This window comes from Aythya fuligula, chromosome 2, assembly GCF_009819795.1.
Source record: "Aythya fuligula isolate bAytFul2 chromosome 2, bAytFul2.pri, whole genome shotgun sequence".
Classification (NCBI taxonomy): domain Eukaryota; kingdom Metazoa; phylum Chordata; class Aves; order Anseriformes; family Anatidae; genus Aythya; species Aythya fuligula.
The window spans coordinates 35,587,586-35,601,709 of NC_045560.1; the positions used below are offsets into that span (position 1 = coordinate 35,587,586).

At 54.7% G+C, this 14,124-nt stretch overlaps 2 protein-coding genes across 2 annotated transcripts; both read right to left on the reverse strand.

The window, feature by feature from the left end:
- Positions 1-1,784: 1,784 nt before the first annotated feature.
- HOXA1 (homeobox A1) lies at positions 1,785-3,139 on the reverse strand. The gene is made up of 2 exons (XM_032182302.1): positions 2,527-3,139; positions 1,785-2,140 (listed from the first exon to the last, which is right to left on the reverse strand). The coding sequence occupies exons 1-2, from the start codon at positions 3,137-3,139 to the stop codon at positions 1,785-1,787; spliced, it is 969 nt and encodes a 322-aa protein (XP_032038193.1).
- Positions 3,140-7,601: 4,462 nt separating this feature from the next.
- Positions 7,602-9,529, reverse strand: HOXA2 (homeobox A2). Its single transcript, XM_032182280.1, has 2 exons — positions 9,148-9,529; positions 7,602-8,424 (listed from the first exon to the last, which is right to left on the reverse strand). Exons 1-2 carry the CDS (start codon positions 9,527-9,529, stop codon positions 7,679-7,681), a joined length of 1,128 nt encoding a protein of 375 aa, XP_032038171.1. The 3' UTR covers positions 7,602-7,678.
- Between the last annotated feature and the right edge of the window lie 4,595 nt (positions 9,530-14,124).

Genomic DNA, 14,124 nt, shown 5'->3' on the forward strand with positions numbered 1-14,124 from the left:
CAGCAGGTCTCTGCTCTCTCCCGGCACCCACTTTCCCCACACTCACGCTCCCCCCTCCCCGACCCCGCGTTCATCTGACACCTCTTGGAAACCTCAAGCTATTTACCTGCGAGAACTTGCTTTTTATTATTTTTTTTATTTTATTAGGTTTTTTTTTCCCCGAAATAAAAAGTTGGTGGTTGGGAAATGGGCTGGGAGTTGCCAGAAGCAGGCTGCCAAGCACCTGGGAGCCATCTCCCTACCTTGGCAGTCCATCAGGATGGCAGCCGGGGGGGGGGAAGGAGGGAGAAGCTGGCCCAGCTCAGTGCCCGGGCTAATGAAATGTGCAGCCCTTGGCGAGGGGCCTGCGATGTGAGGAAAGACTGGCTGAAGACAGTTTCTGCTTTTGAAGCGTGCTCTGTTTATGTAAGTGTCAACATCCATCCCGAGGTGAAAAGGTTAGCACTTGACCCAGGAAGCTCTCGTGTTTGTGCTTCAGAAATAGATCGGGGTCATAAATTCCTCCCAGTTACAGTGGAGGGAGAGGAGGGCCTTATATCCCCTAAAAATAATATTATTTGAGCATAGAAAAGGAAGAAGGTTTGTGTTATGAGTCAGCCCGGGCAGCCCGGGAGGAGGAACGCTGGGAGACACTTCCTCCCCCTCCGGCCCTACAAAAGGCCCCAGCAGAGGAAAATTGGGGAAACCGAAGTGCTGGGCCCAGGCTGGGGCTCCTCAGTGATGTCACGCAGAGGCAGACACACGAGGTATACCTGAAAGCGGAATATATTTATTACAGACATTATAAGGACCCGTAAATCCTGCCCTGGGTTCCAGCAGCGGGTAATCCCAGAGCTCCGATGATTGTACAGAAAATCAGGAGGTGTCGCTGACACGCGACAACTGATAGACCTCAGTGTACCCGGGGTACATCAAAGCACGGGGCGTCATGCAACGGTCCAGACACCAACCACAGAAATGATACATTCATTTGGCCATTCGTCACATTCACGAGAAGGTTGAAAAGACATCGAGTCTAAATAATCCGAAAACGGGAAGAGGTGAGGTCTCTCTCGGACGGGTGTACCCTTCGGGCGGGTATAACCCGGCACAGCTTTAGGGCGGGGGGGCAAGCACACCGGGTAAGGGTTACAAAACCTAGTGCAATTGAAGCCTTGCTTGTCACACGGAGAGGAACAGCGCTACTCTTTGAGGTATCTGCTCGAGCTTCACGCGTTTGCTTGATGCGGTCGTCGGCTTTTGGCCGGTACAAAAGTGGATCCGGTTCTGCGAATGCACTCACCCTGCTCAACCTGATCATCTAAACGTCATTTCTAGAAAAATCTGTAAAAAGATAAATCTCTCGGACAAAGTATTTACAAGCAACCAACTCATAGACACGAACAAAGAATACATTAAATTAAGGGATGAAAGTCCTGTAAGTCGTGTAAACACTCGCAATAGTGCAGCTCTTCGTGAGGTCGTGTACCCTATGTAACCTGCCTGTCGCTCGGGGAAGGTCAGAGACCCGTCCTTGAGCGGGTAAGGGGCTCCTCCAGCGAAACGGGACGGGGGGGGGACCGAAAAAGGACCTTTGGGAGGCGAGGTGCGAGCCGGCACCCCGGGGCCCGGCGGCGGGGGGGCGCCCGTGGGGGCCGCGGGCACCCGTGGGAGATGGGGGCACCCGTGGGAGATGGGGGAACCCATGGGAGATCGGGGCACACGTGGGAGACCGGGGGAACCCGTGGGAGATCTGGGCACCCGTGGGAGATCGGGGCGAGCCCCCCCGTCGGGGCACGGCAGTGTCAGTTGGAGGCAGGCAGCGTGTCCGAGGAGGATGAGGCTGGCGAGGCGCTGCAGGGCGACGAGCAGGACTTGTCCGAGGACTCCTCCGCCTTCTCCTCGCAGCCCGTGGGGGTGGCGGGGGAGATGGGCAGCAGCCCCTCTTTCTCCCTCTTCTTCTGCTTCATCCGCCGGTTCTGGAACCAGATCTTCACCTGCGTCTCGTTGAGCTGGAGGGAGGCGGCGATTTCCACCCTCCTGGCCCTGGTCAGGTACTTGTTGAAGTGAAACTCCTTCTCCAGCTCGGTGAGCTGCTTGGTGGTGAAGTTGGTCCGGACGGTGTTGGGCTGCCCCACGAAGCCGTACTCGCCGGCCTTGCCTGCAAAGGGGACACGCGGCGTTAAGTGAGCGCAAATGATTTATAGGCGACGTAATCAATATGTCCACACCGGCTAAGCGATAGGGAGCGGGGACTTCGCAGGATAAGAGGGAAGCCCCGGCAGGGTGAGTGATGGAGTGCGAGGTGCTAAACTGGAGTCAGCCTCTGGTGTCAGAGGAAACTTGATAAGTGGGTTATGAATTACAAGACGTACGACCAAGGGAGGGGAGCGGGGGGGCGGCAGGGGCCGGCGCTGGCTCCCAGCGCTGCGGGCAGACGGCTCCGGGGCAACCGGGGGCGCGGGGCACCTGCGAGCCACCCCCGGCACCCCGACGGCAGGGAGCTGCCCCGACCTCCCCCCTTCCCCTCCACGCCGGGCCACTGACCTGTTTTGGGTGGGTTTCTTTTAACTTTCATCCAGTCGAAGGTCTGCGCCGGCGGCGAGGTCTCGGCGGAGGGGGAGCGGGAGTTTTCCTGCTGGTGGCCGGCGTGGAGGGGGGACAGGGCATGGTTATAGGTGCCCAGGGGCAGGCTCTGCTGCTCCTGCCCGTAGGCGGGGGGCACGAACTGGGCGGGCGCCCCCGCGTAGCCCTGGTGCGGGTGCTGCGCGGCGGCGGAGGAGGAGAGGCTGCCCGAGTACACGGCGGGGGCGCAGGGGGGGAAGCCGGCGGCCAGCTCCGCGTCCTGCCCCAGCGGGTAGGGGCCGTAGGCGGCGCCGAAGCCCTGCGAGCCGTACGTCGGGGCGCAGCCGGGGTGCGCGTAGGACACCCCCAGGCCGCCGTGGTGCTGGTAGGCGGCGGGCTGGCCCGGGGGGTGGTGGTGGCGGTGGGGGCTGATGGGCACGCCGCGGCCCACGAGGAAGCGGTCCTCCCCGCTGCAGCTGCCGGCGCTGACGGCGCAGGGCTGGAAAGTTGTAATCCCGTGCTCGGGGTGGTAGGCGCGGGCGGCGCAGGCCCCCGCCTCGCCGCCGAGGACGGGGTACTCGAGGAAGGAGCTCATCCTCGCCGCGTCCCGCTGCTGTCACGCCGCCACCGGGTCTTCAGCGGCCAGCGGGGCCGCGCCAACTTTCCCACATCCTCCATGGGGCCGGGAGGAAAATGACACGAAGGTACCGCGAGCGGGGAGGCACGTGGGGGGCGGCAGCCAATGGCTGCGGCGCCTGCGGGACTTTCCCGGCTCCTGCCGCTGATAGATCGCCGCGTCGGGGGCATTTAAACGCCGAGCGCTCCGACGGCGCGGCACGGCACGGCGCGGCGCGGCGCGGCACCGCGGGGCAGGGCGGCGGCGGCCCCCCGGGGGGCGGGGGGGCCGGGCTGCTGCCCACCGGGGGACGCCCGCCCGCTGAGAGGGGAAGGCTGGAGAGAGCCCGGCGGCGGAGCCCGGCCCGCGGAGCCCGGCCCCTCCAGGGTGAGTGCCTCTGCGGCGGCCCCGGAGCTGTCAGGCCGGTGCCGGGCATCTCCGACGCCCCTCGCCCCCCGGTTTGGGCCCCCCGGGGGGTGCGGGGGGAGGTGGAGGGGGCAGCGCGGAGAGCACCAGCCCAGGGGACGCGGATGGGGATGGAACCGGGAATGGGGACTGCTACTGGGGATAGAGACGGGGACGGGGGTCTTCCGGAGGATGGAGATGGGGCCAAAGGACCTGGGTCCTGCCTCGCCGCAGAGCCCAGCGCGACGCGACGCCAAGAGTTAAAGGGGCTTGTCCAGCCGCATCACCAGGCGGCCGCGGGCATTAGCATGGAAATGAGGCGCTTTTGGGACTGACGGCCATTGTGCTCTCCCGGGCACACCGGCCTCCCCCCGGCCCGCATCCCCGCTCCCCCCGCACCTCCGCCGGGCTCCCCCGCGCCAGCCCGGGACTGGGGCAGGGGAGGGGGAGCCGGGGACAAGGGGGGGACGGTGACGGGGCGGGGACCCGCCGGGCTCCGCAGCCCATCTGCTGGGGCCCCGCGGCGCCGCTGCCGCCCGCCCCGGGCCGGGCGGGGGGAAAGCTGCCCGGGGTGCCGCAGGTCGCAGCCCGGCGGCCCGGGGAGGCGGCCCGGGGCCGGGGCAGGGGAGCTGCGGGAGGTGCGGGGCCCGCCGCCCCGGTCCCTTTGTCCCCGCGCTCCGCCAGCACCCGGGCCGGCAGCGGCGGGAGGTGGCAGATGGCCGGTGGCAGAGGCGGCCCCAGGACCCTTGGGAACCGCGCTGAGCATCGACTACAGCTTGCCCCTCCCCACCACCAACCCTCCCCCAGAAAAAGAAAATTAAAAAAAAAAAGGTCCGAAAAAGAGGGAGGGCGGTGGGATGTGGGTTGCGACCCCGTATTCGGGTTACGTATGCGGAAAAGGAAAGGGGAGGTGAAGACCGGGCATCCGTCCGCCCCAGGGCACCCATCCGTCTGCAGGGAGAGGGGATGGCACCAACAGTCCTAACGATAACCTCGGGGAAGGACGGATGGGAAGTGGTTTTCCCATCCGCCGGCCCCAGGAGGAGCCGCCTCCCGTGCTCCTGCAGGTGCATTCCCAGCCGGCTCCTCCATCGCTGTGCTCTCGTGGTCGGCTGCTGCTCGTTTGGAAATTCAAAGGGCTTCTTCTAACCCTGCCACTTCTCTCTGCTCACCAACACACACACACACACTCACCCGCAAGCTCCTCCCTCCCATCTGAACCACAACATCCTCTCCTAGGTGCAAGCTCTCCTACTGCTGTTAGGTCAGCCTTTATCCCGTGCCATCTCCAAGGCCTCCCTATGGCCAGCAGACACCGAAGGGCTGCTCCCTCCACCACGCGTCTATCCGGATGCTCCTACTATTTCTATTTGTTCTCATTTACTGCACAGGCACGAATGGTTGAGGGCCCTCTGGAAAGGTTCCTTTTCTTAAACTCCGGGGGGGTCGGGGGGAGGACAACAGAAACAACACTCCAGAGGCGTTTATGGCATTATATTGCATCATTTTGAGCTATGGAAAGGGACATAAACATATTTATTTCATTCCTGTAAACCTGTTGTGATAAATACTGCATAAGGCAGAGGAAAAAAGGCAGGCCGCTGGGACTGTTTACCAATAAAAGAGCTGGCATCTTTTCAGCTTTTTTTTTTTTTTTTTTTACAACAGCCGGCCAAGAATAATGTATATTTTACTCCAAATAGATTATTTTTACCCGTAAAATCCGACAAATTACAGCACCTCTCTTACAGGCTCCAGCATCCTGAAATCTGAAATCCTTTTTTTTTTTTTTTTCCTCCCTTTTCCGTGCCATTTTTGGGAAGAGCCCCCGTCTCTTTTGTTGCATTGTCTCTCTCGCGATGCCTTGGGTTTTTGCTGCCGGTACTGTGCGTGGGGCAGCGGGGTAAGAGCCGAGGAGGCAATCCCCCATCCTCGGCGAGGAGAGCTGCCGCCCCCGGCCCCCGGTCCCGCTCTGCCCTCCGCTACTCCTCTCCGGGCCTGGCCGGGAACTGGCGTTTCCTGTCCTAGACTGGGGCCAACGGGGCGATTCCGGCGATTTAGGCTTTTTCGTGGGAGTTCGCCTCCGCCCCCAGTGCCCCCGCTGTGGCCGCAGGGCTCATGGGAGACTCTGAGGCGAGTCGTGATCTCCGCATCCCCCCATTTATTTAAATATAGCGAGCTAAAGGTTTGAGCCTTGTAGCGTATTTTTTTTCTCCCCCATACCTTTTTTTTTTTTTTTTTGGTCCTTTTTTTTTTTTTTCTTTTGAGTATTTTCAGCATCCAGGCATCTGGGCACAAAAGCGGCCCTGACCCGGCCGATGCAGCCCCGTGCCACGGGAGTTAAACTGCGGCTCGCCTTCTGCAGGGCTGGGCTGGAGCGGAGAGAAGGACAAGAAGCAGGGCCGAGGTTTCGCCGCGGCCGCAGCTCAGCCAACTGTTGTTTTAAAAGAGCAATAAAAATGAATTATGACTAAACGCCTTCTCACTTAATGGTTTTAGACGGGGATCCCCAGCCCCGGCAAATACGTAAGAGGATTTTTATTTGTGCATGTGTTCCTGCAATTGATCTCTTTGATGACATTCTCATTCATAGAAAGAGTTTGATTTATGACTTTCGGAAGAATTGCGTTCAGCCCTTCCAGCTATAACCCACGCATCCCAGCTCCACAGCGTGTTGCCGAGCTGGGAAGGCAGCAGCACTCCTCGCACGGACGGTGCCTTCCCCGGCCCCCGCTCCAGCCATTCTCTCCGGGATGCCCCCACTCTCTCCGGGATGTCCCCACGCCCTCAGCCCTTCGTGGAGAAGCCCCGCTCGCATCTGTTGCTCGCCCGCCGCCCCCGGACGGGGCTCGGTCCCCTCCCGAGCCCCCCGCCACCGCTGACCGCACGCACTTCGCCGGAGATTTTCTCCAAGCCTGGCTTTGCTGCCCCAGGGTTGGGGGGATGCCCGAGGAAATCTCAGCTTGGGAGTCACACCCGACCCTTTTCGGGAGCACCCCTTCGCCCCACAAGGAAGGGTTTAAACGGGAAAAACCTTCCCTCAAGAGGACCGAGCGGAGGGTGCGATTCCGCCCTAGACGCTTTTTTTCCTCGCTTTTGTGCCTTTTGATTTTGCAAACGCTAACTTCTTCTTTTTCCTCTCCTTTTAGGGCTGATTTCTTGGACCGCTCAGCACGTGAGGACTCACCAAGCGCACCCTCTGTGAGCTCTCGTATCTTTTAAGATCCCTGCATCAGCTTGCTGGCTAAGCGCTGCATTCTAGAAAAATATGCCCCCCCCCTCCCCCCCAAAAAAGAAAAAAAAAAAAAAAAAGGTTTTCTTGTATGTAACAGGCTAGTTTCTGCAGGAGACAGCCTCCTGAATCTGCCTCACGTTTGGTCTGTAACAGAGAAAGTGCTCGCTTATGCTTTTGTTACAGTTCAGAATTCCCAAGCTTGGTATCGGCACGGAGATAAGATGCTGCGTTTATACATTAAAGGAAAGAAATCTCCGTCAAATCTGTGAACGGTTTTAGTTTCCTTTTTTTTTTTTTTTTTTTTCCTTGTGAGAAACTCTTGCAATAAAGAATTTGAACGTTTTTTTTTCCTCTCTACTAAATGTCCTAAATTGCCAAAAGGGGAGAGATCGCAGTCAGAATGTTGGATTTTGATTATTAGTAAACAGTGGAAGGGAGTGGGAGAAAAACCCGTAGTGTTATCAGTGCTGGAAGGAGAGAGAGAGCAAGAGAGAGGCAAAAAGGGAAAGAAAAAAAGAGAAAGCTCCTTGTAGCAAACAAGAATTTATTCTACCAAAAATACTTATGACAACGCATCCTAATGCAATACAAAAATAAAAAGAAAGTGACGATACAATTCCTATATGATCACTTTCTTACAGACCTCATATATTGCTTTCATAGAAGGACCTAGAATGTGGCTAGGTTAAAATTGAACACAACTAAAACTTCGTAGGAAACGGTAAAATGGCACAGCAAAAGGGAGGTAATAAACAGAAAATACTGACCGGGAAAAGGGGTGGGATGGGGAAATAAAATTAATTCACTGAAAAAATAAAAATAAAGAGGGAGAATAAGGAGGAGAAGGCAGGACCCTTGGAGAGGACGTCTTTAATTTCTCAGTAATTCAGATGCTGCAAGTCTATTGTGGTGAGTGTGTCTGTAAAAAAGTCAAAACTGTCAGCTGAAATATCTACGGGACTGTCCAGAGATCCTGGCAAACTGGGGGAAACTGCATCTGAAAGCTGTAGGCAGGAATCTGTGGAGAAAACGTTAAAGTCCTGTAAAGAAGGGACATCTAGGGCCTCAGGACTGTCATTGTTTAGGCCAGCTGCACAGTTCTGGGCCATTGTTGAGAGGCAGTTTTGAACAGTGGGTGACTGATGTTGAAAATGTTTCAGATTTTTCTCATTGCTCGTTAAAGGCGAAACGGGGAAACTTTGGGACTCGCCATTGTGCGCATTCTGCGCCTGCTGCTGCGACAGTGCATTCTGCTGGAAAGCGTAGCCTTCCCTTTCCAAAAGAGCGCCTGAGACGTTGCTGAGGGCTTGCTCGAAGAGGGCTTTCTCCTCCTCCTCGTCCTCCGCCGCCTTCTCCGGGTCCTCTAAACTCTTAAATTTCCCCTCACTGTTTTGGTTCTCCTTGCACTGGGTCTGTCTCTTGTGCTTCATCCTTCTGTTCTGGAACCAGACTTTGACTTGTCTCTCAGTCAAATCCAGCAAGGCTGCAATCTCAACCCTCCTCGGTCTACAGAGATACTTGTTGAAATGAAATTCTTTCTCTAGCTCCAAAAGCTGGGTGTTGGTGTAAGCCGTCCTCAGCCGCCTAGATCCACCGTTACCACTATCGGGGATTTCAAGGGGGTCTGTTAAAAAAAAGAAAAAGAAAAAGAAAAACACCACCACCACCACCACCACACGCACACACCCCAAAAGCACCAGCACCAGGAAAGCGAAAACCCAAAAAAAAAAAAAAAAAAAAAAAAAAAAAAAAGCACACACGCACACACACAAAACGGATAAATGCACGGATTGAATTTCAGCATCCGAGCCCATCGCATCCCGGGGGGGGTGTGTGGAAGGGGGGGGAGCGCTCTCTCCCTCTCTCCCCGCGTTGGAAGCGGCTCTATCTATATGTCCACATAGCATAAACCAGCAACTGCAACAAAATGGCCGCCCTCGGGTGCTGCGAGCCCATTGTGTCGCCCTGCTGAGCGGCCGGTGCTGCGTGCCCCTCGGCCGCCTCCAGCTCGTCGCCTGCAGCTCGCCAACCTCCCCAGGCCAGAGCAAACTTTATATTAGCCATAGCGCAATTTATAATTAATGCATCAGCCGCCGAGCTGAGCGGGAGCAATCTATCACTCTTCATTACTGTCAAATACCCCGAGTCTAGGACAGCGAGACAAGAGAGGTCAGCTCCAACTCAAATAAATCATCCCGCGGCGGGGCAACTTGGGGGAAAAGTTTGGGGTTTGAGCCCAGCCCCGACGGCCCCGGCCGCCCCGAGCCCCCCGTCCCCCTTCGGGCCGGCCCGGGGGGCTGCGGGGAGCCCCCCAAAGCGGCCCGACGGCCAAAGTCTTGGGACTGACCTTTGTGGCTGAGGCAGGCAGGTCCAGCGGCTGAGGCGGAGGCCGAGGCGGGCGGCAGGGCGGATCGCTTGGACGCCTTTTTCTCTTTCATCCAGGGGTACTCCGGGGGCGGCGGGGCGCCGGCGGGGCCCGGGCTGCCGCTGCGGCCGCGGGGGCTCGCCTTGGGGCGGCCGCCGCCGCTGTGGCGAGGGTGGCTGCTTGGGTTCAGGCTGGGGATGGTCTGCTCAAAAGGAGGAGGAATCAGTGTCGAGTGTGAAAGCGTCGAGTTCTTGATTGATGAACTTTGAAATGTATCACCGACAGGGGGAAAAGATGTCAGGCACTCAGCAAGCGATGGCTGACTATTGATAAAACCAATCTCTCGCTCGAATTCGAAATTCATGGCCTTCAACTCGCAGCCCCCGCGGAGAAAAAGTTCCCTCGGATTCAGGGGGCTCGGGGGGGGGAAGGCCCAGGAAAAAGGAGAGAGAGAAGAAAAAAATATATCATAGAAGATCGCTGGTGGGGTGTTTTTTTTCTAATTCACTGATTACAGCCGTATGGGGACCGTGCTACTATTAAACTATTGAATTCATGGAGACAAGGTTGAAATTGGACCGAATTGGCTGTCACATGATTGCCTCTGCCCAATGACAATTTGGGCTTTAATCAAAAGAAGCCACTGTCTGTTTGATTGATCCAAAAAAGTCGGGAAGGAACGCCTCATTGGGGGCCAGAAAGGCTTTATTTACACTTTTTTTAAAGAGGGAAATGATATCTCTAGTATCTATCCCCTTGGCGTCCTAATCCGAAATGATCGGGGGTGGGGAGGGAGGTGCGGGTGCGTCTCTGTGTTTGGAGGGGAGGCTGCGAGTGTGTGTGCGAGTGTTGGTGTGTGTGTGCCAGCGTGTGTGTGTGTGTGTGTGTGTGTGTGTGAGAGCGGGCGAGTGTGTGTGCGGGTGTGCGGCTGCTTGTCCTGCAGCCTGCTGCCTCCCTCGCCTCCACCCGCGCACTCCTCTCTCATTGTTTGGGACTGTCAGGAAAACGCTTTGCACCTCACAAATCATTTAAGCACCTCAATCTGACGCCTTGAGTCATTAACAAAGTAATCCATTAATCTTCAAAGTTTTGACACCGCCAGGCCCCCACATAAGAAGTTGCACCCAGGCAGGAGTCTGTAGCAGAGAGTCTTGATTTTTTCCTAGGGAATAGCACTTCCTCCAAAACTACTTTATCGCTCCCGACTCAGCCTCCATTGGCTCCTTTTTCTTTTCTTTCCTTCTTTTATTTTTTGTTTGTTTGTGTCTTTTTTCTTTTTTCTTTTTTTTTTTCTTTTATCTTCCTTTTTTTTTTTTTTTTTTTTTTTTTTTTTTGGCTATAGGGCGTACAGTACGGAGAACAATTGGCCGCCGGTGCCGAGCCATTGTTTAACTGGATCTTCCTCAGCAACCTTGCTTCTAGGGGAAGAGTCACATAGGCAGCAGCCCTTGCGCTTCGTGACTTCCCTCTCCAGTTGGCTTCCCGGGATTGGACCATAAAACATACCCTAGGAATACCTCTCTGGGCGAGCCAAATCGCGAGGCTGCGAAAGCGTCTGGCTGTTGCCTCTTTAAAAAAAAAAAAAAAAAAAAAAAAAAAAAAAAAAAAGACCAAAATCCTGTGCCTTAGCTTGCAAACGATACTCCCGTCTGCTGGCATAATTTGCTTAATAACCGTAGTAGGCTGGGTCTGGTGAGTATTTTCGATTACCAGGAAATATATGGGCTGGTAGCGGGTTTGTTTTCACGGGGCCAGGCAGAGCGAAAATGCTGCGGGGGCGATAACTTGAGGCACGGCTCTCGCCTCCGAAGCTTGGCTCTCTGCCGTCGTTTCCATTTTCCTCTGCCAAGTCGAGCCCCGAATTTGGAAGGTTTGGGCACAATTTTCCAACCAGACCGAGGCGAGCGATGACAATGATGGCCATGGGAGCCAGCCCGATGAGTCCTACGGTCAGAGCCGGGCCGGAGCTCGCCTTCCCGCGGAGCCGGGCCGGGCCGGGGGCCCGGGGGGCCGGGGGAGGCCGGGGGGGGCCGGGGGAAGGAACATCCGAGCCGGTCTCCGTGTCCTCGAGCAGCCGGGGACCATCGCCTGCGCGATGCGTTGCTGTCTCTCTTTATTTTCGGAGTTGCCAAAAAGGGGTCGGCAAGCGTCTTCGTATTTAAAAATAATAATAATTATAATAAAATAAAGAAGAAGAAGCAGAAGAAGGAAAAAAAGAAAAGAAGACCCCCAAGCATTCAGCGGATCAGTCTCCGTCCAGACTGCACGAAGTGCATTTAAAAAATCGGTTTTAAGTTAATGCACCCACAAGATGTAGCATATCTGCGAAGGCATTGGAGAGAGGGGGAGGGGAGGGGCTGGGAGGCTTTAAATGGGCTTTTTGGTGGTTGCTTGTTTAAATAAAATATAGAACGAGACTTGTCATTTAATCCCTCAAAAGGGATGCCTTACAAATATCGATGCTGTTGGAAAATGCGAGGGGTTTAATTTTCTTGCTTTTAGTCCAAACAAAGCTCTGGTGGTGTCTGCGCGCGATCAATCTTGGCCGCCAAAAGGTTTGACAGCTACTGGCCCTTAAGAACACATTTAAAGCTTCTTGCTCTTTCCAAGATCAAATGTGGCCGAGAAAAGAGGCAGAGCAAGAAACGCGAGTAAACAAGGAAAAAAGCTGCTTTTAAAATATGCTGGCAGAGGACTGCTCTGCTTGTGGGAAAGCCCGGTTTTATTTTGCTTCTCTGCGCCTACCTTGGGGTCGGGCTTTTCTTTTATTTTTATTTTCTTTATTTTATTTTTTTTTTCTGGAAAATATTGGGATTAACAGCAGGATGGCAAATAATAAAGAGAGAGGTTTGGACTTTAACCAGGCTTTGTGAGTAAAAACCTGCGTGGGTGTCTCTATTCTGCACATTTGTTTCTTGTGGTCATTCTAATACAAAAACCACCTGGAACAAAACCTTTGGAGAGGGGACGCGAAATTCTTGGGCAAATCAATTACTTCTGCCTCCAGAGGGATCTTTTAATCGGGAGAATCTTAAATGCAAAAATACAAATTCTTACTGGTAACGTAAAGCCTCTGAAGATGGGGTAGGGAACGGTTTCTGGAAAGAAGGGGCAAAATCGCCTGTATTTTTCTTTCTTCGGAGTGGGAAGGGGAAAAAACGCCAAATTCCTTCTCTTGAACATTTTCAGAAATGTTATTATTGCTGCTAAAGTAACCACACGTTAGGAATTCACCGGCTGTACCGTTACCTTTTGTTTTATCTAACGCAGCTTATCGGGGCGGGGAGGGGGGGTGTTGAATTTTATGTATGTGCGCTTATTTGAAAGGAGCCATGTCTTGTAATGTGGCAAAAAAAAAAAAAAAAAAAAAAAAAAAAACATTTTCTCCTCCAAAATAATCATCAGTCGTTGGTCTGTATTGGGTAATAACCATGTTTCAATGAAAAATATCAGACTAAATAAGCCTCCCTTCCATGGTTACATATCTCTCTATGTAATAAACCGCATGGTATAAATATATTTACAATCCCTTTCTTTGACTGAGCATGCTTTATCTATTTATGCAGAAAAGCTCTATATAGCTTCGTGGATGCATGACAATGTTTCAGCATCAGGCAAGGATGGCTCTGGGAACAAGATAAAGCCCAAAGATTAATAATATTTCAGCATGAGACCAAAATGGCGACATTTTTTCTGTGCTCTGGAAGATACAGATGGTAAACAGCGTGCGTTGTTATCTACACAGCATAGGAATATGTCTTTATAAACGTGCACGGGTATATTTTACCTAGTCTATTAAGGTCCCTTTTGATTTATCTTTCAAGTTTCGATCTAAAAATTACGGACATTTGGCCTGAAAAGGAAGAAAGATGGGATTTAAACCCACGTTTCCAGTCCCTGCCATCCCCCTTGGACCGATTCGGCCCGGAGACCCCGGGGGTGCCCGTTTGGGGCCAGTGGCCCTCCCGCAGCCCGGTGTGCACCCCACACACACCCCCTAACACACGCACGCACACACGCACACCCCCGCGGGGGGGCAAGGATGGAGTGGGCAGGGGGGGGGGGCAGGGAGAGCGGGGCTCCCCTCCCCCACTGCTTCAGGCTGCAGCGGGGAGGGGAGGAGGCTGGGGAGAAGGGAAAGGACCCCAGCATCAAATCAAAAATTAAAAAGGAAAAAATAAAAATTAAAAAAAAAAAAAAAAAAAAGAGAAAAGAGAGAAGCTGCTCGCTTTAGGAAAAGAAGCAAAACGGCAGGAGGGAGGAGAGGTGTCCAGAGGCAGCTGCGCCCGGCAGCCCCCCTCCCAGCCGCCTTTGGGGTTTGCCTGGGGGGGCTCAGGCACCCCCGCTGCCCAGAGCCGGCGGGGCTCAGCCGCCGCCCGGCTCCCCTCCTTCCTTCCCCCCGCAGGGAGCCCGGGCATTAAGCGGTCCCTCCATGCCTGCGCCTGGCTCTGTTCCGGCCTCCACGCCCGTGGGCTCGCCCCCGCGCACACGCGCGTGCACACCCACGCGTGCGCGCACCCATGCCCCGTCCCCCCGGCTGGGCCACGGAGGGGCGCGGGGGGGGGGAAGGATGCAGCCGCTGGCGGCTGTGAAACCCCGATGGGTAAAAAAAAAAAAAAAAAAGGTATTTAAAAAATTTAAAAAAAAAAAAAAAAAAAAAAAAGGAAAAAATCCACCATCCCTCTCTCTATCGCTACAACGCTGAAAAGGCGCTACGGAGCCGTTCGGGGGGGAGAGCCGGTCCTCGTGTGAGCTTCCAGACGAGTTACCGGCTCCCCACGTCATGAAGGGCTCTCCCTGCCCTTCCACTGCAAATAACATGTTCTTAACTCTTTATTATTCAGAATAAAAACTTTATTTTTTTTTCAGAACGTGAGCAGCAAGGAATGTATAACTTTCAAAACAAATCTAGCCTTTTCAGCTTTACACGCTTTCCGCCTAGCTGGATGTTACAAGCAT

Bases quoted from the DNA above. Each gene is read 5' to 3' on its own strand.
- HOXA1 (XM_032182302.1), bottom strand. From the start codon at position 3,139: ATGAGCTCCTTCCTCGAGTACCCCGTCCTCGGCGGCGAGGCGGGGGCC. The intron at 2,141-2,526 runs GTCAGTGGCCCG...TCCCCTTTGCAG, and splicing joins AAGAAACCCACCCAAAACAG to GCAAGGCCGGCGAGTACGGC.
- HOXA2 (XM_032182280.1), bottom strand. From the start codon at position 9,529: ATGAATTTCGAATTCGAGCGAGAGATTGGTTTTATCAATAGTCAGCCA. The intron at 8,425-9,147 runs GTCAGTCCCAAG...TTTTTTTAACAG, and splicing joins TGCCTGCCTCAGCCACAAAG to ACCCCCTTGAAATCCCCGAT.